Here is a 25,716-nt window from a genome sequence, read left to right as displayed (position 1 = left end):
CCCCCCCCCCCCCCCCTCTCATACAATACGTTCGAACGAACGTCTTTGAGGCGAATAAAACTTGAACTTGAACTTGAACTAACGCTAGTAAGGTTTTGCATAGGAGTAACGCTCGATGAAGGCGATAGGAAGCCTTAAAGATGAGCCGGAAACGCATTTAGCAGCTGGTTTGGTGGAAAAACTGACAGGAAAGGGCTCATGAGAGTGGAGAAACACGGCACAATAACTCATGAAATTTTCTTTACTTTACAGCTGGACAGCGAAATAGAGTTGGGATTTAATGTGGCTGATACGACAGCATCCTGCGTTGACACGCATTCAGCAAACACATCGTTCGAAGCAACAGGTCCGAGCCTCCTCTAGGCTCGCGTGGGAAGTGCCAAAACTCAATAATGAAAAGAAAAATGGAGACGAAAACCCGTGGCATCACTAGGGTCAGCGGCACCCAAGGCGGGAGCCGGCCGCGACCCCCCCCCCCCCCCCCCCCCCCCCCCCCCCGATTCGCCCTTTTACTGCCCAGCTGCACCCGCCTGAGCGCTGCACCCGAAACGCCCCCCCCCCCCCCCCCCCCCCCCCCTCCCCCTAATGACGCCACCTCCGGATGGAAATTGCGCAAAGATGCGTTCGATAAAATCACCGAAAGCTTCGCGGCAAACATTTTTGATCATACGGCTGGTAATTTTGGAAGAATAGCGACCGGACCACATCTGAAAATTAAACGAGCTCAGACGTTTAATTCGGTGTCACATAGAGGTATGAAACTAATTGAAAGTCCCATAGACCATCCGAGAATAAATAGCATTGTATCCTCTTCCGCCCAAATCCTAATGCTCCGCAAGCGATAAAATAAAAATTTTTAGGACCAGAAATTATCGATCTACAAAATCAATCAGCTTTCATCACCGAATTGGATTCTTCAACAGATTGAACATTTTTGCCAGTTAGAATTTGCCTGTTTAATCTAGAACTGGGTTAAATCAAAATAAATATCCTGTCAAGAACGCGAGATAAATAATCCTCAGATAAATCAAAATATGAAGAGATATCTAAGCGCATTAATATTTTTTTTTTTTTTTTGCAAACTAGAATGTATATGTTCTACATTTCACTACTATACTTTTAGTAGCCAAGAATGACCCCACGATTCCGCGTTGTGGTATTGGCGACGTGCACGACCAAAAGCGTCGCTGTCATCGGCCTTCTACGATTAGTCAAACGCTCACTATGACGTCTTTAGCAGGATGAGTTCTGTGCTCTCATCGACGGAAAGAAGAGCAAAGTCAGGCTCTCAAATTTGACGGTGCTGATTTGGGAACATGGTGCACCAGACTTCCACCGCACTTTTTACGCACCATAGAACTTGTCGCTCGCTACTCATCTTGGTCGTGACGTCACGGATAGGAACCATGAGAGGGCGCCACCGAAACATCTCGTCGCCAATTGGCGCTCAATGTTACATCTGGTTATGGTTTTTCATACACATGTGTCATGATTTTTTTTATTTTTTTAGAGAACTGTTTTTGCCTTCTGTATTGAATGCATTTTGAATTGGTGTTTGTTTTCGTCGATATGGGTTCCTGTCTTGAAATGTTCAGAACTATTTCTGCAATTTGGAATAAAAAAGGCCGTAAAACATCGTCGTTTCTTAAAGTTTCTTTACACGCGGCAAGTACGTTGACAGTAATTACAATAAATAACATATAAACACATTCAGTTCAACGAGGTGTCAAGTATAGTGTCAACCGTTACATGAAACGCAGTCAAGCAAGAGCCGTATGAGCGAAAGCTAAAAATGGCCATATGAACAAAACTTAATAATAATAACCCTCCCCCCCCCCCCCCCCCCCCCCAGAAAAAAAAAAAAAAAAGACGGCTTGTGCAGTTAGTTGTAGCGCGAGCAGTTAGGCGCGATTTGTTCCTTCCTAGTTAGCCAAGTCCGCGAACCTGGCACGGACCTAGCCAGACTAGCAAGAAGCGACAAGAGAACGGGGTCGTGTTGCAATAATCGTAGTACGACAGGTCCGCGGACCTATTTTATGACGTTTGCCTACGTGATACACCTATTTTATGACGTTTGCCTACGTGATACACACCAGCTATTAAATTTTTTTTTTTTTTTTCCGCCTGAAATTTGGCGGATTTTGAACCGCAGCAAAGGTGACGTCTCCGATTTCGTAGGAACTTGTCCGGTGACAAGTCCGCCATGTGACTTTAGGTGAAGCGAAGTATAGTACAAGAAACAAAACAGGTAAAGTGCAAGGACACGAAAAACCGACACCGAACCAAAGTTACGGAGGAAACACTTGTTTGTTTTACTTGCCTGAAACATATTTTACTAGTACACATTTGAGACTCGCTAGTGTGTCATACGACGCTCTGTAATCTTTCTCCGGAGATGCGCGTCTTAGTGGCGACTGGAAGTTCTGCCCGAAGCACGGTGGTGAGGTCTTGGTCAGATATGGCCGCCTGCAACACGTCTTTTACCTCGCCGGAGGCCAGTCTGGCGATCACCTGATTGTTCTCGCGAATCACCCGCTTGATCACCTTGGTCGCCAGCCACTTGAGCACTGCAGGGACTCCAAGCAGCGAGCACACTTCAAAGTCGCCGATGTTGTCCACCTTCACAAAGAGAGCAATTTGAGATAGAACGAAGAACCGGCAGACAGTATAAAAAGAAAGAAAAGGAAACGCCAGAAATCAGCACGCTATTCGTAACACAAGTGGTTATGTCGTCACCAATGAACTTGGAATGAAAACGGTTAAATACTGCTCGACGTTTTTAATATCCTATAAGCTTGAACATGTATTAATATTTGTGCCTTTTATGTTTTCTGCTCAGTGAAAAAGCTACCCACCTTCCTTCCCCCTCGGCCCTTCTTTTCGCAAAACAAAAAAAAGAGGAAAAAAAGTGAGGTCACACATTTTTGTACGCAAATATTTTCAATCTTTCTTTTTTTTTTTTACTGAAGCTTGTGGATTTTTTTTATTTACCTGCACAATAACTATAGAGACACTGGCACCTAAAAAAATGTTTTTAATTGTTTGCCAAGCGATTTAATATGGTGTCAGGACACTACCCAATCAATATTTTGCTGCAGTCACGCATCTTTTTAATAAAGCAAAAAAAAAAAAACCTGCTCCGACAATGAAACGTGAGCACGGAGATTCATGGCCGACTCGCGTACCGAGGAGGAGGAGGAGAATCTGTGAAGGAGGAGACATAAGAGTTTTATTATGGAGAGAGTTGCCGGAAGTCACGTGGCTATCGCTTCCTATCCAGTTTTTTTTTTTTTTTTTCGTTCCTTTGCAGGTAACGATTAGATGACGACAACGACGACTCTGCGTGCACCGTTCGTCGTGCGATTATTTCGCACTTAGATACCTTCCGCTCGATCTTCTGCGCTTGAAGATTCATTTGCCGGTACCACGAACAACAGTTCCGAAGTAGCTGTCCCAGGTCCGCGGCAACGTTGATTCGTAGTTCGCCGCCATCGCATCGTTTAGCCCGCAGTACGTCACCATAGTGAAAATGACGGGGTACATGTACCTCCTGTAATTTGTGCAATGTTTTTGTTTTGTTTTTTAGTCAACGTATTTGCAGGTTTGGGAAACCACACAAAAAATGTGAATTGAATTTATATCTTAGATGACCAACGACTTTGAATGTATTTGTACGCTATAGTTTGAACGGCACGTGACCATATAAAAAAAAAATAGTGAGCGCTCATCAGTCCGGCCAGTTCTCGACCGGCGGTTTTCGGGCGGAAAGAAAACGAACTTCGAGCCGCAAATCGACCTTTTGCTAAATTACCCAAGCATCATCGAGAATGCTGGGAATGTGAGTCTACGCACCGCACGTGTTGGCGTCTGCAGCAGTAACTATTTAAAGCAAAAGACTAAAACAAATGGCATCCTGAACGCGCGTTTGTCAACGCCTCATTTTGGTTATTTACTTGGAATGTTCTATACAGGGAAGGCGAGCGCGTGCGGCGCGTAGACCTACATTTACAGCATTCTGCTTAATGTTTGGGTAATTTAGCAATAGGTTTCTTTTGTTCTCGGTAGTCGGGCTCTCATAGGTCATGCTCAAATAAAAACCTCGCTCAGCATAAATACCCAATCAGTGTCCCTTTAAATAAGGTCGATAAAGCGGCTTGGTGATGCATAGAAATATTGCCCGATACAACGGAAAGCAGAGACAAAATAAGAACGTCAACATGGGCCGAACTCGAGTGATAAACTTTAATTCCTCTCCTTGAATGAAAAACACAACAAAAGGAAACATTTCATGCTGCTCCGTCGCCAGCCATATGAGTGGAGCAGTGACAACCAGAAAAGCAAAATCGGCTTGCACTTTCCGCACTCATAGACAGTCGCGAGGCGTGTTAAGAATGCCGTTTTTCCTCTCCGGCAGTCTTTATAACTAATTTAATGAACGCCTCAGCCTTTAGTCGCATACCCTCGAGTTACCAAACCAAAGCGAAACACCCGCAGCAAATCAGGCAAATAGGACGAGATCACAATTTGCTGATATCACTCAGTGTCTCGTTAATATGGACCCCGTTATTACGAATACCCCCTATATGGACACCAATTTCGGAGACAAACTGGGAAAATAAGTGCCATTTTTGTCTCGTTATTATAAATAACTCATATTATAAGCGGTTTTTTTCTTTTTTCTTTTTTAGGGGAGGAAAAAAAAAGGGGGGGGGGGTGTATTAACCAGACATCACTGTAGCGGATAGATGTGACCTTCTGGGTTAGCTAAGTGGATGGAGACATGAACGGCTTGCGCAAGGCCAGAGTTGCTCAATACGAAATGTTGCGACGAAAAGGCCTCTTTTTATCTCGTCGACCAGCCGTTGTAACTACCTCGTTGCGCAAAATGTTTGTATTCTTCTTAAATAGAAAATCGGTACGAGTTTGCGAACCCCCGAAGATTCTGACTTCCAACAGGGCTTGCGTAGAACATACAGTCTTCGAATGGGTTCTGTTCTTCCCCTTCACGACTCTTCCTTTGACGAATTATTCGTTTGCCCGCTGCTTTGAGCCACATTGTGGTCCTTGTGACAGCCACCGTCGACAGAAGCCTCTTGGGACACATCAGTGTGCGACATTCCGCTAAGAGACTTATCAGCTAGCTTGGACAAAACGTCGGCTTTTAGTCTGAGGCTTCCAGAGTTCCCTTTTCAAGTTGTTTGGCTGCGAAAGACGATAGGCACAGAGTGTCGGGTGCTATATCCTCCCGAATGTGCTAACACAAAATCTAACAAAAGACAAACAAACAACACGGGTTGATTGTTGTTTGGACGGAAAAACAAGAAACTGCGCAGACCGAATGCGCATATATTGTAATAAGATCAAACTTTAAGATAGGATTTCAACTTTGGATAGTGCAAGAGAAAGTGAGAATCCTCCGGTTGGGTGTAGAGATAACAAAATTATTTCCGCGCAGCACTCTCTCACCTATGAGAGCTTGCAATTTCGCCCACTAGTGGCGCTGTTAAACTTCAGCAGAACAGCCCTATCCTATACAGTGTTTTTTTTTTTTTTTCAGTTTACTGTACTGCTGAACACTGCGTTTTTTTTTGGGGGGGGGTTGTTAATTTTTTTGTTGTTGTTGTTTTTTTGTTTTTTTTTAGGTGTGCATGGTTTCGCGTGCGGGAGTAGAATATCGGCTCTTACGTGGAGGGACTGGATGTCGGGTATCCCGTTGTGCAGAGCCAGGGTGATGGCCATGAGCACCTGCTCGAAGCTGAGGGAGACATTGCCCTTGAAGCACGAGTAGGCAAATTCGCATTGGAACTTGACGTCGCGGCAGGCGACGAGCGACTGAAGTAGCACCCGGCTCGAGATCTGGCTGGGGCTGCTGCGAGGGCTGTAGCGCATCAGGGCGTCGCCCTTTCGAAACACGGCGTTCAGGTCCCAGAACCGAGGCGAGAGCACGCGGGCGTCGCCGGCGTCAAAGTTGGGCAGCGGTACGCTGCCGAGCCGCGCCTGGATGAGCGGCCGGGCGCGGAACTCGCGCAGCACTCCGTCCATGACCCTGTTGGAGACGTTCGGGTCGCCGTCCTGCCAGGCCTCCGCGGGCGACGCCGCTGGGACGGGACCCACTGCAGTGGCCCCGGAGCTTAGGCCCAGGGCCTCTGTCGGGGCTCTCCACGGGCCCCCTGCCACCGACGCGACGGCCGGTCGAGGAAGGCGTTGGCGTGTGGAGGAGAGGATGTGCGTTACGCAAACCGTGCAGCTTCTACGTGCAGTTGTACTCCGTATCACCGTACGACGGACCGCACAGGATTCTACGAGCCATCGGAGCCAATCCAATGCAGTGCAGTGTCATGTGACAACGGATTTAACTTCACACCCCCTAAGGGGTGTGTACTAGGGTGACCACCTTCCTGCTAGCGAAATGCGGGACGCGCGGAGGGGGGGTGGGGGGTTAATTTTCACTCCCAGTGATATATCTTTCATGCCAAATGTGTTATTAATGTGTCGAAGTTGAAAATATAAAAATCGACTGTAGCAGAACTCAATGGATCAAATGGAAATAAGAAACAGTAAATCTTTTTCGGGTTATTGTTTCCTGTCAACGCTTACTTTTATCAACATGGTCCTACCCAAATTTTTAACATTATATTATTTTTCGGCCATTGCGAGTTGTAGGCTTTCTGCCTTGTAGGGCTGCCTACACTGAAACAAAAATCCACCGCAACCCTTTCGCATTGACACAGTGATTTCAAAATAATTACAATATTTTATATTGAAACTTTTGGTGAGCAATTCTTCTTAGAATATTTTGCCAAGGGTAGAGGCACAACAGAGCATGCGCCTCGGGTCTCCTGCAAGAAAGACGGTTGCTTCCCACGATGCTTGGATATAAAATGGTGTACCACTGCGATTCTCACGATTACCAGCGACATCCGCGCTTCCCCGTGCCCCGTTGTTCGGCAACGCCATGAGTTGCAAAGTGAATTTTACTACAGTATGAAATGCGGGACATTTTGAAGATCTGAGAATTTCTTGCGGGACGCGGGACACGAGCCCTCAATCCGGGACAGTCCCGCGAGTCGCGGGACGGGTGGTCACCCGAGTGTGTACACCCCTCCCCCCCCCCCCCCCCCCTCCCTTGTTTTTCTGAAGGCACCCCCTTAATTCGCAACGGCTTTTCTATTCTCAATGCCCCCTAACTCCCCCCCCCCCCCTAATATTTAGACCCCCCTCCCCCTCCTTATTTCAATTCCTGGTCAAAACCCCTGCACGTGACCTTAGGTAGTGCCGCCTCATGTGACACGCTCAGAGCGTCGGACTGGCTGGGATGGCATATCCGCTGTGTATGACTCTATCTTGCTCGGCATAGAATTATAGACGAAATATGCAATTTTCGTGATTTCTTTTTTTTTTATTTTATTTTAGCACGGGCGCCGAACGTCTGAGCTCGCTGCGCTAATATGCGTTCGTCTGATAGCATTTTATGCGAGCTTTACCTATCCCACTTGTACTAACTCGCGGTGGTGCGTAAGTTTTGTGACACGTTGTACCAGGGTAGCGAAACCAGCCAGGAAAATATTTGTTTTACAGATTCAACTTGGGAAAGGGGGGGGGGGGGGGGTTATTGATGACGCCGTTTATATAAATTCTTTGAATCCACGGGGGAAAAAGTGTACACCATACATAGAAAGGTTTTTAGTCGACTCACCCGCCATTATCAGCGGCCAGTACCGCCGCTGGAAAGAAAGCTTACAGGCTTGTTGGATCAGACCTGCAGAAGTGTTGCCTTGATATTAATTTAAGCACCTTGATCTGGTTTTATTTATTCTAACCATTGGTACTAACCACTCGAACTTTGCCATAGTAGGTGGTTGGTTGCATTCTATAGATTTGCTTGTACGAAATTATTGCGTATCGAGCAACTACCGAGAGTTAAAATTCAGCTGATGATTGCGTTAGGTTGAACAATTTCTAGATACTCGCTTAACGATGTAACCGTCATCAAAATATTAAGAGTGGCATGTGCAAGTACGACGCGATGCTAAGCGATGGTAATAACGGGATGATCACTGTCCATGTGCTGGACGCGATCTCAATTACGTTTCGATTTAAATTGCCCGTGGTACTATATATTGAGACTACGACACCTTCGCGCGTGTATTGGTCAAAAATTAATTAACGACGCTAACATTGATCGCTTCTGCTGCCTTCAGGCTCGGGTTAAGGTTTCTCTCCTGCCGCGTATTGTATGTTTTTTTTTTTTTTTTTTTTTTTTGTAGTCAATGTTGAAGACAGTTTAAAAGTAGGGGCGTGTGGAAGTGTTAACTAGACCTAAGCACAAATTGATTATTTTTATCTCGCCATGCGCCTTTCTTTGTCGTTGATAACTGCTTCAATCGTTTTGTCCATTCCTGTGTTTATACTTTCTGCAGCGTCTAGAAACTACATAGTCCTGTAATGTGTGGGTACGGTCTAAACACATTAACAGCACACCGGGCCACTGATAGGGTTCTGCGAGTTTCTCACCATTATGGCTTCTCCCAATATAGTCTTCGTTCTCCTTTTCCTCGGCGATATGGATCGCAGTTCATTCATTTTCGGAAAAGAACGAGGAACTTGCGTCTTCTAATAATATAATCCATATTTATGCCTGTTTCAATCTGGATGAGCCTCGTGCCGGCGTGCGGCCCCGTAATCATTGCTGCATGATGCTCGTTAAAGACCCCCGGCCGGGTTAGTAGTCGTAGTGCATTGGCCCGCCGCAGCCAAATTGCCTATAGACAACGAAACCGGAACATCCAGACAATGGATCATAATATAACACCCGAGGCTGTGTTGGGGGAAAACGAGGAAACTCACTGTTTTTTTCATGAATCGAGGCAACGGATAAGACTTTTATTTATTTTTTTCTTTCTTCTTTTTTTTTCTTCTTTTTTTTTTGAAACGGTAAGATCTCAAGGTTGGTCTTCCCACTTGCTGAATAAAAGGTTGACTCTGACCGCAACGTGCGCACTCGAACTGCTGTGGTTAAAGCTTCTTGATAAAACTCACGCTTCGTGTTTCTCCCAAGTACCGACAACCATTGTTGTGCGAACGCGCGAAACACGTGACTCGAGCAAGCGGTACGCCACCATTTTTTTTGTTTAATTATATATTTAGTTACCCTCAAGGGCCTTGAAGGGCATTATAGAGGGGAGGGGGGTATAAGTGAAAAAGGTGCCGATGTTGATACAGTGAAATATAATACAGTAATTAAATTAATGCACGGTTGCTCAGACACTTCAAAAATATTTATACAATGTTATAACAGCAGTACCAGTCAGACAATGGTTAATCAAAAACTAACAAATCAAGGCATTTTCAAAATCAATAATACTGGTTATGGAGGTTATGTCAGGGAAAAGGCGATTCCAATCAGAGCTAGTGCGAGGAACAAAGGAGTTATAATAAGTGTTAGTTTTGTAATTGGGGACACCGACTTTGTACTGGTGATCTACGCGGGATGAAACATAAGCAGGTAAAGTTAGAAGTTCACGGCGCATGAAAGCGTTATTATGGTAAATCTTATGAAATAAAGGCAGGCGGAATATGCGTCTACGGTTCATTAGTGTGGGTAAACCAAGGCTATTTTTCATTGAAGCAACACTGGATGTACGATGGTAATTACAGAGTATTAAACGTGCTGCGCGATTTTGAACTGATTGCAATGTTGCGATGATTGTGTTATGACCGGGGTCCCAGATAGAACATGCATATTCAAGTTTAGCACGTGCTAAAGTAGTATATAAAAGGAATTTTAGTGACACTGGTGACTGAAAAATTTCATTTGTGATATCCCAGCAGGCGATTGGTTGTGTTAGTTACGTAGTTAGTGTGTTGGTGGTGGTGCTTCGGGTGCACGTACAAAGCCCTGTCTTCATCCCTGCTGAGGACCACGCGCTCAGCGAGTACACAAGAAAAATAGGGTATATTTTGACACCCCTTGTCCCTTGTACGACACCCCAAAACTTCAGCTCGACGTACAGCGCGCTGACGACGAACCGACGTTCCCAACTCTGACAGGTGGCTTGATAGCCGAGTGGTACAACTTATTAAAATAGCTAATGCACGTGCTAATGGCTACAAAAGAAGTAATCGCGGTTTTCTTGGCCCTACTGAAAAGCCTCAGTGCTCTTTTTTTTTTCTGTAGTTTTTGATACGTACTTTAGCTGTTTCATTAAGTGTATATCACCGTTCTCAAGCCCTTTGTAAATGTTGGGGCCGTCTGTTCGATGTCAGTGCACTGTACGTCGAACTTAAATTTTTGGGTATCGTATATGGGATAAAGGGTGGAAGAATATAGACTTTTGTTTTCTGAGAGCGTAGCATAAAACATGATACGTGCCCGTTGTGTTTTGTATATAATTATCAGGAGGGATTACGACTTGTTGTTTCTGTCATATCAGTAACTCTAGCCGTCATTTTGTAGGTACATATTTCATTTATATCACACTCTGACCTCATTTGCCTCCCCGATCCCGCAAGACGTCAAAACTCCTCCAAGGTTTCTCTCTCTCTCTCTTTCTCTCTCTCTCTCTCTCTCTCTGTATGTATATATATATATATTTATTACACATGCCCTCATAGAATTTCCAACGATCGTGTTAGGGCAACACAAGTACATCTGCTCAAGAAGCAAGGTTGAACACTTTTTTTTTTTTTATACAGTTAATTCTTTAGAATTGGACTGATTCGACGAATCATAGCGCGCTGGTAAGTTACAACGATGAAAGAAATGCAACGTATAGGACAAAACATGGAGAAGTTTTGCCCTGACTTCATCCTATATGCTCTTTTTTTTTTTTTATCTTCATATATTTTTAGTTGCGCGATCGTGAATGACCAGTGGAGCTGGAGAGGAAGGAGTCTATGCGAAGGAGGCTCATTAGTTTAGAAGAAGGGTGTATGCGTAGATTAGGAGAAACCCGCGAAGATCATAGGTAACAAAACAGGGGAAACTACGTGGGCAAGAGGAATGAGAAAGATGAAAGCGAAAAAAATATGCGAGGAGCAAGCAGAAAGAAGGTGGCATTGCGAGAATGGGAGACGAGGGAAGAGAGAGGAAAAACTTCATTGTGGAAGTATTTATTCGCATCTGCTATTGATTCGTATACATCTTCGCAGCACGGTGTCGCCACAACGTCCGAGTCGCGTGAGAGCTGGACGACTCCACAGCAAACTACGCCACTGGCGCAATATAAGCAAACATAACGAGTATAACCGCCACAACCGAAACCATCCAGCGACCCAGCAACGCACCGACTCGCGAGAAACGGCCGTGTTTCAACACGTGACTTCCGGATGGAAAGCGTTTCCGGTGTAGCGCACCCTCTGGATGTGGGCGGCGGCAACAAGCGTTTTCCTCCGCATTCCTCGATCTCGTCGTCAGGTCGTCGGGTTCGAAGCTGTTGTCTTCGAAAAGTTTGTGCAGAGAAAGTTGGCTCATGTTTTGGAGACATTTATTCTTGTCGTCACTGTACTCAACGGTGTCATCATCAAGACTGTTTCAAATTTCACGGCAACACCAACAGCACCCGAGTGGTGCAACCTACAGGACAAGGTAATGAGTTTTAAATGAATTGATCTCCATTCTCAGCCGCGACTTGTATTCAGGGGAATAGTTTTTGACCAAGATCGAAATATGGTAGCAATTTATCACACTACGAAAGAAGAAGACAACATACGCGCATTCGCTTTGACGAAGCTCCTTCGCTAGCGTGTACCCCCGTGAACTTTGTTCAAGGGGGTACACGTCGCTAGCAGTGGACAACTAAGTGAGTAAGGGATTCTGGCCAGTGAAAATGCGCGAACTTCAATTCAATCGGCTCTCTGAATGTGTCATGAACTTAAATACAGCACACATACTGGAAGCCTTATTTGAGATCACAGTAAAAAGCATGGTTGTGGGATTCAGCCCTTGAAACTACACTCAAAAAGCTCTTTTGTTAGCAAGTGCTCACCTCTTTTCGAGTACCAAATATCCCTTGCTGTCGATATGTCTGTTGGCCATTTGGACACTGACTAGTTTAACATTGTCCTTTCACAGCGTTTTTCTCCGCCTATCGTGCCTGTTGGTGAGGCCTTTCTCCATTTAGCTCATTTGCACTAAAACGGGCCAGTAAAAGTTTGTATTACAACCAGGCACGTAACCAGGATTTTGAGTCGGGGGGGGGGGGAGAGAGGGCAGGGCAGGGCCCCTGGCACACTCCCCCCCCCCCCCTCCCCCTGGCTAGGTGCCTGATTACAACTGCTGCTGCTAGCGTTTGTTGCTAACACACTGATGAACTTTGTAATTGCAGATGATCCATCACCGTCCATCCATCTTTCTAAAAGCTGTACATCGGGTTTTCAATGGAACGCATTCATTCCATTCGGTTTCTGGCCACGGAGCTGCCGGAAGATCATCCGTGACAAAAACAGGACGGCGTTCTTACTATTTCCCCACGGCTGTTGGACTGTCAGTGGCCATTCCGGCCGTGTGGTACTATAGCCTAGACTCTACAAGTAAGCGTAATGTACGAACTTCAGTCGGAGGAGTCCGTAGGTTCATAAAGTGAGTAGCCTATGTCATTCACACATAAAAAAAAAAAAGAATTGGGCAGTGACTTGGTACTAAAAGTAATTCTGCGTGATAAGCTAAGCACTGACGAAATCATCTGTATGTTATGGAAAATGTTTTCACTACTATTTATTTAGTTTATTCCTCTGTTTGTGACTGATATAGTATTCAGAAAGGCCGCTGGTATTTCACTAAGGCTCGCTTCAAGCGAGGCAATTTCTTCCAGCAACTTGACGTCGCAACACGGGCCGCCCTCGTTCACTTGCAGTAATCAGTTGCTACGATTTGCCATCATCATCATTAATTTTCTTTTTTTTTTTTGTACTGATACAGTTGCGCATTATAAACATGTTTTTATACATTTAAATGGCGTTGAGAATACTAACTCATCTTTCTGAAATTTCAAACCAGAGCCAAGTCTTTAGTTGTCATTATCAGCAGTATGGGATGTCATGTTTCAAATGTTGCGTCCTTGGTTGGCTGCTGCTGCTTCAAACGTCTCCGAGTTGTCCGAGTTGCTCATCCGTTTCGAGCCGGACGCGATCTGAGCAATTCGTGTCACACTAGGGAAAGCTAGGGAACAACCCGCCAGCAACACCGAAATTACTGGGAAAGTTGCCCCATCAGAAGCGGGCCTAAGAGGCAGAACTTCTGTTCCCTGCAAAAGAGGTTAATGAGTCTGACTGACTGAGCCAGATCTGTTGGTCAAGTTGGTTTTCTTTTGACTGTTTATTTTATGAAAAAGAGGCAATATGTGGAGAGCGCACCAGCAGCCGTGACGTTTGTGGCAGTTTAAGCTTGCTTTTGCAGGACTCTAGGAATTGGTCTTACAATTTCCTGCGACTACTCGTACAGCCTGTGGGGTCGCACTGAGGTGAGTTACTCTTGCAGGGTGTTACAGTCGGCCACAAAAGTTTACAAATCACACGAGCTGTGGTCAGACTGCATCACTTCGCTACCTTGCAGCGCGGCACCTGCTGTGGAGACCCGTAATGTGCACATGTGCTTCCTTTAGTACCTGCAGGCATGTCAACTCTCCCGCTTCCGGCCGACGCCCTCTTATTCTCACGAATATGGTGCCGGGCACTGCTTCGGTAACCGTGCAGACAAAATGAAAAGGCTTCAGAAACAAAAAAAGAAAGAAAAGGGCAGAATGGCTGTTTTCCTGGCCGCTGATCTGGGAAAAACAATGTTATGCCGGATGGTGGGAGATAGACTTGATTGACACCTTGGCTTCTCCCACTCGTTGTGCTAATGGGATGCAGCTGTGGCACGGCGGCCGATGATGGCTATTGAAGCGGCATCTGGCGCCGTGTTCGTGAGAATAAGAAGGCGTCATCCGGATGCAGGAGAGTTGACATGCCTGCGAGTACCAAAGTATGCGCATGCGCGCACTACGGGCTTCGACCACAGGCGCTACACCGCAAGGTAGTGCGGTAATGTAGTTCCGCCATGGCTCGCATGGTCCGTAAGCTTTTGTGGCGGTCTGTGCATGGACATTGGTATGATTGTGATCTTTCACGGGTCTGCCATGTTCTTTTCTATCTGAAGTGATGCGTGTGAAGTGATCAGGGGTCACATGGGGGTTACAGGGCACTGAGGAGTACAAGACAGCAATAAAGGCATGTCACCAGCGTGGTGCTGATCGCATTCTCAGTGGCTGCCTCGCAAATGGGGGTCTCTACATCAAGCTCGGACAGAGTCTAGTTGCCTTAAACCACCTCCTGCCTCGAGAATACCTCGACACTCTTGAAGTTCTACATGACCAAGCTTTGGTTCGAGTTGGGGACGAGGTGAGTGTTAAATGGTATTGGTGGTATCATTTTGTCTCTTTCTAACCCTTAATTCTACTTCTATAGCTGATCTCATCAGCTGCACAGACGGGACCACTGGGAATGAGTGTTGCTATGGTATATAAACTTGGTTTAGGTTTTATTTGTCAGTCTCATTGGGTTGGTAAACATTTGCCAGCAGTCTTAAAGAACACTAGCTTTGTTATGTCGTACAAAGAGGGAAAAAAAAAATGGATACTTAAATATCAGGCCGACGAGAGGATCCTTGCTTCCAGAGAGCTCGGCTATTAAAATTTTATCCCATCTAATGATCTGAAGACGCTAAATTCATTGTAAGAAATAAACTCCCAAAATGCTACTACCGTAAAGTACCGCGGAAACGCCCACTTCACTCAAGCACCCACTAATAATATTTTCCCTAACTTGTGAATTCTGCAAATTATACGTTAAGTGCCCGATTTTTCCGGACAAGTGCCCATGTCTCGATTAACCTGGTTTTTAGTGAAAGTGGGGTGGGCGCTCCCCCGGTATTTTACGGTAAATTTAATTATAAATAAAATGCCAGGCCTGTACTATATGAAAAGACTTTGAAAGTCTATAGATGTGACAAAATTGTACGCAGAGGAAGTTTTTGACTTCATTTTTTGGTGGCTTACCTCAACTTACATGTTCCCAAAAATTCCAAGGGACAAATTATGTGCACACACTTCCCATTACAAAACATAATGCTGTGTGCAGGACAAGCAGTGGAAGTAACTGAGAGGGAAAAGTCAAAACCTTTTTTAGTGCACCTTAAGTGCTGCAGACTTGATTCTAGACAGAGCATGATTTCACTTTTCCATTTAAAATCCATAATTTACCTCGATTCTTCAAAATTTTACAAGCAGCCATTTCTGTAGGACGTTTCTGGTGGTTCTGTTGAATTACCGTTTCTTTTCAGATCAATGAACTGTTCTACGAGGACTTTGGTTGTCTGCCAGAAAAGCTCTTTGCACAGTTTGATCGATCACCCATAGCAGCTGCAAGCCTAGCACAGGTCTTCAAGGCAAAGACGCACGAAGGAAAAAATGTGGCTGTTAAGGTATTTTGTTTTTTGCAGATTGTTTTATGTTATGTCATTTGACATGTTTTTATGTCAATGAAGCATCTATTTAGAATGATGCATATCTATAATCATTGTAACTACAGTTTGTCAGTTTGTGCTTCTTGAATTTTGCTTGCTGATTTCTTATACCTTTTATGCAGCTTGAAACCTGCTGTCAAAACTGTTTGTGCATTTCCCTTACCGTTCTAATGATTATGAACTTGCATGATAAGTGTAGGCTCTCAACTCTGGTTTTCTAAGGGGAAACTGACAGCTCTTATCTTAAACTTTGCGTTATCATGGTGTGTACATTATATCTTAAAAGAGCTGAATGAAAAGTGGGGTACTGAATTAAATTTAAAACATCATTTCCCTCTTATGATTTTGTTTCTTTAACGGAGGGCAGGGAGCGATAGCTTAGTGATAAAAGTGGAATCGTGAGAGTAAATTTAAGTAGGTTTCACACATTACAGTTTTGGACGTAGAATACATAAGAATCAAGTCACAACAATCGAAGACTAATTGTTCTAATACGGCGTCTTTGCATATGTCCAGGTTCAGTTTATTGACCTGCAGCAGCGCTTCACTGGGGACTTGAATGGCATTGGCATCCTCTTGCACGTCGTCAGTTGGATGCACCCAAACTTCAACTTTGCCTGGATTCTGGATGTGAGTGTCCTGCCTGGGATGCCCAGGTATTTTTCTGTTTAGGGGGATGCCATTGTTTGTGTACTCTGTTTTGCCCTAAGACGAACCGCAGCGGATGCTATGGTGCTATCCCATTCAATCAAGCGCTGTGATTGTATCGCACGATTACGTGCCCCGCATTTCGCTGTGCCCCTCCTAAAGGCCATGTGACGCTCACACGGCATAGGATTGGCTTCGATGGCTCGTACCATCCTCTGTGGTGCACCATAAAGTGAAAGGGGGTTTAGTACCCGGCATCAATGGCACACATTCGCAAAAAAAAATACAAAGAAATAGCTGGAAACAAAGTGTCACTGTAGAACAATCAGTGCTAAGAGCTCTTTCACGTGCTCCTGAGCAAAAAAGCGACAAAAGCATCAAAATAAAAATGGGCCGATATCACCACCCTAAGCAGAGTGTTCATGTTGTCATGGGAATTCTTTTGAGCAGTGCAAGGCCTATCTTGAATGAGATGGATCTCGTGTTAAGAATTCACAGAGAGCTTGGTTTGCATGTTCTTAAGGTTGGAATGTTCTTTCAGTATCTGAAGTCTTGCCTGGTGAAGGAGCTCGACTTTGAGCATGAAGCCTGCAACATGGAGCGATGTGCCCGGGACCTGAAGCACCTTCGATTTGTCTATGTCCCTAAAGTCCAGTGGCCAGAAACAAGTAAAGTAGGTAAATAGTCCCAACAGCTGTAAACTTTTGCAGTCCTATCATTATTCAATGACATCATTTCTCGTTAAAGATCCGGCAAATGTTCGCTATAAACGGTACATAATCATGGGAAAATGATGTGTGAACTAGTGCAATGGACTCTGCTTTACTTTCAACAATGTCAATAAAACACTGAGGTGGTTGAAGGTGGCTGGAAGCACCCGAAAAGGAACCTCCTTGAAGCCTCGGTGCGGCCGCCGACATTACACTGGGGTTTTATTTGGCTTTGTCAGACAAAGAAGCCCCGAAGAAAAATACTAGAGCTTACAGGTTGGAAAGGATCTGGTAAGCTGTAGAAATCACCTTCATGAGAAACTCAGTTCAACATAAAAAATGCAAAGGACTGCCTCTTAATGGATGTGGTAGATGTCATATCTTCGTTACAGTAGATATTACTTTATTAACTGATGCAAGACCAGCCAGTATAGACCATTCCATTTAGCGGTCCCAGGGCGGCGCCATTCTGTTCGACCCCAGCGCCCTCTCCGCATATCCGGGAAGTCCAGCAGGTTTGGCGGGGTAATACGAGAGGGAGAGCACGCGCCCGACTCCGCTAGCAGACGACAAACTGGGAAGTTGCCGTTTCCATCCTTGGGCTGTACCGGAGGGCTGTACCGAACATTGAACTCTTGCTTCTGGCTGCCGTCGTGAAGTGGTTCGTGTTCTTAGAATATTTATATCCACTCCATAATCAGTCCATAGCACTCTGTTGTTTTATTTCAGTACATGATCAACTAGCGTGTCTTTGTTTCGTTACCTCAATAGCAGTGGAGTTAGCTGGCAGTACTACCCTCAACCATTGTGTCTATTGCGTCAGGAGAGCCCATTTTTATTTATTATTCCGCACTTCCACTCATTGTCGCTAAAGGCCTACATCAGTACCAAGTTTGTATAGTTAAAAAAGCTACAGCAACTGGATTTACTTTTCGCCGGAGACCGGCCACTCTGACACAGTTTTCCCAAACGTTTTTGTTATTTGCACGCAGGTAACGGTGCAATTGGACCACGTTAGTCTTTTTATCCAGCACAGCATTACACGATAAATTGTGTATCAAAATACGCGCATCTGTGCTTGAAATTTCCAAAATGGCGCGATTTTAAACAGAGTTTAAACGCCATCTTGATGTTAGGTACAGCCCACTCGGCGGAGCAGACGGCGCGCTGGTGGGAGGGGGAGGGCATTTTTTTCGCTCTCGGCTCTTCCTAGTGGAATGGTCTATAGCTGGGGACCTTTAAGTGCTAGTCGGTGGCTAGTCGCTCTTCGCTCTGCTGGTGTGTAACGCGAGCTCCCGAAGACATGCGAGGAAAGCGAAACCGAACCCTCACACGCGCCGCGCGTCTCCTCACGTAGCTCTCTGGTCGCGTAATTCCCTCTGGTGGCACTCGGGAGAACCTGACTCTGGAGGCGCAATATATGAATACTGTCGAGACCGGTTATAACAAAGTCGGTTATAACGAAATAGCGGCTACAGCGAAGCGAGCCCGATTTCCCATTTCCTTTCGCACTTTGTTATTACCGTAGTCGGTTATAACGAAATAGCGGATATAGCGAAGTGATTTCCGATTCTCGTTGACTTCGTTATAACCGGTCTCGTCAGTACATGACAGTAGAGATTAGCTTTGAGAGGCTAGTTGGCACTTTTGGACAGAGGGGGGCATTGGACACTAACAACTCCTTGCATGCATTTCCCTGGCTATTCCTGGTGTCCTCAATAATATGCATCTCGAAGGTGCCCCCTCACCTAGTGCTGTCACATTGTTTTACTGAAGGTGCCTAGACAGATGCTTTTCTTCTCCACAGATAACTTGTTTCGAGTGTGCTGTTTACGACTAGGTGCAGCTGTTTTCTGTTGTTACAGCTTTTATTAACTTTCTTTCAGAGAGTGCTCACAATGGAGTTCATTGATGGTGTCAAGATCAGTGACTTACAGGGTATCAGGAGACTTGGGCTTGATTTGGCCGATGTAAGTGTTTGCACGGCTTGTACTAACTTTCTTTCAACATTATCATTGTCAAAGGTTAAAATTTTATGTTGATGCTTTGTAGACTCCAAGTGTATTATATTGCTGATTTTCGAGCACTCCTTTCCCATAAGTAGTGCCAATAAGAAGTCCTTTTGGTTTAGAAAGAAGGCATTTTCCAATGATTTCAATTTACATGACAGCTTATTATTTTCCTTCATGTTTGGAAAGCATTTTCCTTTGGCATCTCCAGAGTAGTATGCATGGCCTTCTCTGTTTCTAATACAAACAGGTGCCACTGCTTGAACTAACACAGCCATTTCCTTCCTTGTCTCACAGGTTGACCGTAAAATGGTGGCTGCTTTTGCAGAACAGTTGTTTCATACTGGATTTGTCCATGCAGATCCACACCCTGGAAATGGTTAGTCGGTATGCTTCACTATTTCATTAGCTATTATGGCACCTCCTAAGCGTCAGTGAACATATTTTTTTTTCTTTCTAATACTTGGCGCTTTAATTGTCGGGTATTTTTTCAACATGTCAAACACAAATTTTGGTCCCATGGAGAAAAACTGTAGCATGCCTTATGAACTATATTTATTTATTGAAGACAGACTGATCTATGGGCTATAAGTTAATTCATGTCTGCGTGCCTCAACCTAGGATATTTTTCTCGAGTTATACTTTTGAGAAAATGTTTAGTTTGTTGCTAAATTGTTTAGTTTATTACTAATTTCTAGATTTAGTGTTTATCATAAAGCGCAAGGCTGAGCTACATAGATTCATATTTCTGGAACAACGAAGGAGCAAACTGGAGACAGAAGTCACCTAAACATAATTTCCCACGTGCTGCCAACAGGTGTTATTGCAAAACAAAACGTTGGTGTACACACACAAAAAAAAAAATAAATAATCACTTACTTAATTGTAAGTTGTAGTGAGCAAACTGAAACAAACCTGTGTTGGAGCGTGTCCGAGTATGCTCGGGCGTGGCACTCACGGTTTTAAAGGAATATCAGATGCAGTTTCAGGATAACTTGATATTTTGTGTGCTTTTGTCTATTATAGTATGCAGAAAAGTGAAGCTTGCAAGTTTATGGAGTAATGAAAATTGTTTATCCCATCTTCCATACACTTAACAGATATATATTAGATCTTACTAGGAGTTTCAGAGCTACATCAAAAGAGTATGGTGTGTAAATAAGACCCCCTTTGGGATGGACTGTTTATTTTTGTAATTGCATGAGAACCTTGTTAAAGTTCATGTATTGCTTTGTTCACATATTATTCCTGTTTTTATTTTTCTTAGCCTCTATCTCTTCTTCAGGGTGAGGTAAATGAGAGAAAACAAAGCACTTAGTAGTTTCTCTGATTAATTGTTGGAAGTAGCACAGACATCACCCATTATTTCTTAACTGTCCAAATAAGAGGAGAGACGTTTTCCACCGAGTCTGTTTGACTGCACTTGCCGCCCTGCTTGTAGGAAATTGCATTGGTTTTGTCCCACTCCAGTGTTTGTCCAGAAAGGGGAAGACGGAAAAGCTCGGATTGTGCTTCTGGACCACGGGCTCTATGAAGACATAACCAACGAGAATCGTCTGTCTCTCTGCCAGCTCTGGAAGGCAATCATCATGAACGATCAAGTGGCCATGAAGGCACACTCACTCGAGCTGGGGGTTTCAAGTGAGTTCTGTAGAGTTTGAACCAGTTCCGTGGTTTTACAAAGGCGGCTGCACCAAATTTGCTATTGCAGCAACATTTGCGCGTGAGCTTAATGCTACATATTTACACCATAGTGCGTAAGCAATGTAACCTTCGTCTGTTCTCTTTCGCTTTTGGTCCATTCCAGACTACCCGGTCTTCTGTGAGATCCTGATGCAGCGACCCCTTCGGCGGCCTACGCTGCGCATCCGGAACCGCCTATCTTCTGAGGACGTGGGCTACATGCGCACCATGGTGCAAGGCCATTTCGACGAGGTTATGGACTGCATCCGCAGCCTGCCACGACCAATGCTGCTGGTTTTCAGGCAAGTGATCTGTGCCAGCGAGTGTTGGAGAAGTCTCGATACTTTACTGGCTGTGGATTAAGCATGTTGTTGCTTGGGTTGTGCTCATTAAATGAATTGGCCTCTAGGAATGACAACGTAATGTACAGTCGGCCACAAAATCTTACGGACCACACGAGCTGCAGCTGAACTGCATAACCGTGCTACCTTGTGGCGTGGCGCCTGTGGTCGAGACCCGTAGTGCACGCATGCGCTTCCTTTGATACTTGCAGGCATGTCAACTGTCCTGCTTCCGGCTGATGCCTTCTTATTCTCACGAACACAGCACCAGGTGCCACATCGATGTCCACCGTTGGCAGCCGTGCCACGGCTGTATTTAGGTGGCACATATAGTGGAAGCCGAGATATTAACTCTACCTCCCGCCGCCCGGCATGGTATCATTTTTTCCAGCTCAGCGGCCAGGAAAACAGCCATTCGTCTTTTTTCTTCCTTTTTGTTTCAGAAGTCTTTTAATTTTGTCTGTGCTTGCTGCCCTCTCAACCAGTCAGTGACAATTGATTTAGAAAGCGTCATTTGCAGTGTTGGGAAGTACTTTAAGTATATAGTACTTAAAGTACTACTTGTAGTACTAATGTCTAGAAAACTTGTGCTCTACTTGAAGTACATTCTCTGACTATGTATTTGTTCTTTACTCTAAGTATTTTTTTCTGGTACTTTCCAAGGAGAGTAAAACTCCCGATGTCAAAGTAAATTCACCCAACTTGGTTTTGTTAAATTTATATCATGAAAGGATGCTTTGCCTACTCTGAAGAAATATTGGGAGGAATATATATCTACTCTCGCCAGAAATGTGAGGAGACGACACATTGCTTGTTTGTTCTGGGGGCGGCTTTCCCGCAGCCATTTCAAACTCTCGCTACTTCTCGCTCGGTCAGCGCAAGCGAGGAGGTTAAGAATATTAGGCAAGGACATTTAATCATAATGTGACACCTGAGGCTGTGGTGCAAAAAAATAAACTTTTAAGTTATAGGAAAAGACAACAAAGGAGAACGTCACAGTGTTTTGAGACGTTCTACTTTGTGTTTTCCTTCAACTTACAAATTCCTTAATTTTTCCACACCACAATCTCAGGTGTCACATCATGATTAATTATCACCAGTTCGCCTGCACATGCACTCTTTTTTTTTCGTTAAGAAGAGGACACTCCTCTACGAGGGGATCGCTAGCGGAAGCTACGGGGCTGACGTCATGTTCTCTCTTAGTATGTTAATCCTCTTTGGTGTAACAAGCCAGTGCACGCAATGCCGAATTCAGAAGTCTGAGAGACTTCTGAATTTGGAACCACTTCCCAAAATAACTACAATGTGGCCTCTTGACTTTATCTAATGTTCGCCATCATTTCTGAAATTAAGTGATGCATCCCTGGTTACCCTTGGGGCAATGCATACCAGTTAAAAAACCACTGTATATATAGGGGAATGAAAGGGCATCATGAAATAGCATTGTGTAAAAAAGTGATTCTACTTTACTTTGAAAGTACTAGGTACATTCTATTTATAGTATTTTACTTTGAAAGTACTATATTCTATTTATAAAAGTACTTCAAGTACATTGCACCCAGTGTACTTACTACTTCACTTGAAGGACATCACCCCTCATTTAGTTTTTACTTTACTTAAAGAACTTGTTAGATGTACTTTACCCAACACTGGTCGTTTGTTATATATTGTACACGTTATTAAATAAAATATTAAGAACTTAAAAAGCTTTTAGAATGAAAAAAAAAAGGTATAATGACTGTCTTCCTGGCCGCTGAGCTGGGAAAAACAATTCCATGCTGGACGGCAGAAGATATAGTAGATATCACAGCTTCTGCCTGTCATCGCGCCACCGAGATAGAGCCGCGGCATGGCAGCTACCGAAGCAGCGCTTGGCGCCGTATTTGTGAGAATAAGAAGGCGTCGACCGGAAGCGGGATGGTTAACATGCCTGTGACTACCAAAAAATGCATGTGCGCGCATTACGGGTCTCGACAACAGGCGCCGCGCTGCAAGGTAGCGCAGTGATGCAGCTCCGCCACGGCTCGTGCGGTCCGTGAACTTTTGTGGCCGAGTGTACATCACATCTGAAAAAAAGGTTCCCAACGTGTCAGTGTCCTAAAATCGGCAACTGGACGTTGCAGGGTGGAATATCTCTCACGTCCGTAGTTTTCTGGTCCACTCGTCACACCATTTTCTTATGTGCAGTAACTCGCTAGGTTAATCTTATGAGGGTTTGACTTTTTGTGATGTGGTACTTGTGTGCACTTGCCTAAAAATTTCCGGTTGGCAAAATATTACAGGAACATCAACACGGTGCGTTCCATAACAAAAAACCACGGTCATCCTGTGGATCGGTTCACGCTGATGGCTCGCATCGCCACACGACACCACGCTTCCAGCCAGGGCCGCAGTAGTGGTTTTAGAGTTTGGCTGCAGTGCTGGTGGAGTTACTTCGTGTTTGAGTGTAAACTCAGGTGAGCTTTTTGTTTGCAGCTTCTCGGGTATCTGCTCTTATGTTGTGCCAATTCGGAGGTCTCTGTAATTTACACTGTGCATTGGGCATTTGGCTACGTGTGGATATTGACACGGCTAATTTTTTTCCGTACAAAGCCATTGACTCTGAGCTTAGTAAAGATTTCATCTGTTTGTTTCATGCTAATTTGAAATCACCGCTCTTTCATAATTCTTCTTTTTGTACAATGTGCTTTGCTGCACCTGTTACTTATTTTTGCATTTTCTTAGCGTCTACCTCAGTAATTTCAAGATTTCATTTGCCATCACCACAGTGCCAGAGTTTAGAAGACGCATGCAATGAATTCACTGTTTGTAGATAATCATTTTAGCAGAAAAGTATTATCACAAAAATTACTCAGGGTGTGAGCCTCGTTTTGTATGTAGAAGCGTCCTCCCCTTTTAAATTGCGAGGGGAGCCATGTTGGGGCAAGGTAGAAAGTGGAGAGCGTCTAGGAAAGGGAAAGGGGTGCAAAGGTGGAAAGCATGAAGTGTACATAGACTTTTAACTTGGAGTGAAATTATGACGACTTTTTTTTTCAGACTGGAGTACTGGCACATGCAGCTCTCAATGCTTTATCTGCGCTGCTGTCTTCATCTGAGAGGACCGAACAAGGACCTAGAATATCTGCTGGATCTCGCTTCTGGGGATGTTTCACCTGTGTAGGACTTTTAAAAGTTATAGTTTGCTCGTATTTATGTAGAGCAATAAATCTATGTTACTTTACAGCATCACAGCTTGCCCTTTTTCTTTGAAATCGTGGCTTTGACATTTATGGAACGTGTTCTTGATCCAATATGAAATGTCTAAGACAGATTCTCGGAGAAGCGCTTGTACCAACTCTCCGGAATTCATATTGTGGTCCATGCTAGGAACCAGGGATCTCGGTAAAACCGGTTTACCAGTAAAGTATACTGTTCACCACCATAAGCCCGTAGCTCTCAAGTTTTGAGCAGCGCTCCAGGCGAGCGAAATAGAATATTTGTGGCTCGCGTTTTGAGCATGCGTCATTACGCTTCCCCACTACAGTTTGTATTATACTCCGTTTAAAGTGCCAGCGTAGCAGAGGCTAGAAGAGTAACTTGCGAGATTTCAGTGTCCCTGCCGAGCACGCGCGCTCGTGCAGTGTGAGCATCGTTCAGGGGAACATGCTTTGGCAAGTAGCTTCGGCTTCGCTATCGCGTAATGTGAAACATACGGGCTCACGGAAGCGATGAAAGAAAGCAATACAAATGAAGCTGACTGTTTAATGGGACGCTGAGGCCGCCAGTTGCATACTTTTTTTTATTTTTCATACTTTTTTTATTGCGCGTGTACAAATGCTGACAGAAGCTTGCATTCGAACGTGGCACGTGCAAAATCGAACGTTACAGCGCCGCGTGGATGGCGCAGCCATCATAACATGGTCGCGTCTTGCGAACGTGCTCGCGCCCCTTGCCTCAGGGTAAACCCGTTGCTCTCGGGCAGGGTGCGCGAAGCACGTCCACAAGACGCGACCATGTAATGCTGGCTGCTCCATCCACGCGATACCGGCCACAAAAACGGCGCTGTAACGTTCGGTTATGCACAAACCACGTTCGAACACAAGCGTCTGTCAGCCTGTCCATGCGCGATAATAAAACGTATAAAAAATAAATAAATAAATAAAAAATGCAGCCCGCCGCCTTAGCGTCCCGTTAAACATTCAGCATTATTCTTTGTATTGCTTTCTTTCATAACCTCCGTGAGTACGTATTTTTCACTTTACGTGATAGCGAAGCCGAAGCTACTTGCAAAAGCATGTTCCCCTGAACGATGCTTGCACTGCACGAGCGCGCGTGTTTGGCAGGGACACTGGAATCTCGGAGCTCGCTCTTGTCGCCTATGCCACGCCGCCACTTATAATGGAACGAAGTACGCACAAACTGTAGTGGGGAAGCGTAATGCCTTGGTAATGACGGATGTTCGAAACGCGAGCCACGATTATTCTATTTTGCTCGCCTGATGCGCTGCTCCAAACTCGAGAGCTAAGGGCCCATCCACTTTCTAAAACCTGCTATTTCACGCGTGAATCTCCTGCATGACGCATTTTAATGGCGCGTTTACACTTGCGGATTCGCGGACGGATCCGCTCTGGCGGCGAGTGGATTTTGGATCAGGGTGGGCGAAATCGACTGGTCGAAGACGGAAAATCTAGATATGGGTCCCGGACCGATCCAGGTTCTCCGCCAGCTACGAGCAGATCTCGCCACCCGGCACCAGAATCCGCTCGTCGCCGGCGCGGATCCGCCCGCGAATTCGCAAGTGTAAACTGAACTCCATGGGGCAAATAATGCGGGGGACAGCCGAC

General features: G+C 44.9%; 1 protein-coding gene across 1 annotated transcript; it reads left to right on the top strand.

The window, feature by feature from the left end:
* The first annotated feature begins 11,354 nt into the window (after positions 1–11,354).
* Positions 11,355–24,121, top strand: LOC8036157 (uncharacterized aarF domain-containing protein kinase 5). Its single transcript, XM_029966405.3, has 13 exons — positions 11,355–11,587; positions 12,327–12,580; positions 13,397–13,460; positions 14,179–14,379; positions 15,320–15,460; positions 16,019–16,132; positions 16,692–16,823; positions 18,747–18,830; positions 19,167–19,248; positions 20,340–20,510; positions 20,677–20,854; positions 23,176–23,349; positions 23,930–24,121. The coding sequence occupies exons 1-13, from the start codon at positions 11,363–11,365 to the stop codon at positions 24,051–24,053; spliced, it is 1,944 nt and encodes a 647-aa protein (XP_029822265.3). The 5' UTR covers positions 11,355–11,362; the 3' UTR covers positions 24,054–24,121.
* The last annotated feature ends 1,595 nt before the right edge of the window (positions 24,122–25,716 follow it).

Source organism: Ixodes scapularis, unplaced genomic scaffold, assembly GCF_016920785.2.
Source record: "Ixodes scapularis isolate PalLabHiFi unplaced genomic scaffold, ASM1692078v2 PGA_scaffold9__187_contigs__length_104089568, whole genome shotgun sequence".
NCBI classification, from domain to species: Eukaryota; Metazoa; Arthropoda; class Arachnida; order Ixodida; family Ixodidae; genus Ixodes; species Ixodes scapularis.
Note: the sequence above shows the minus strand (reverse complement) of the source record. Positions and strands in the feature narration are given on the sequence as shown.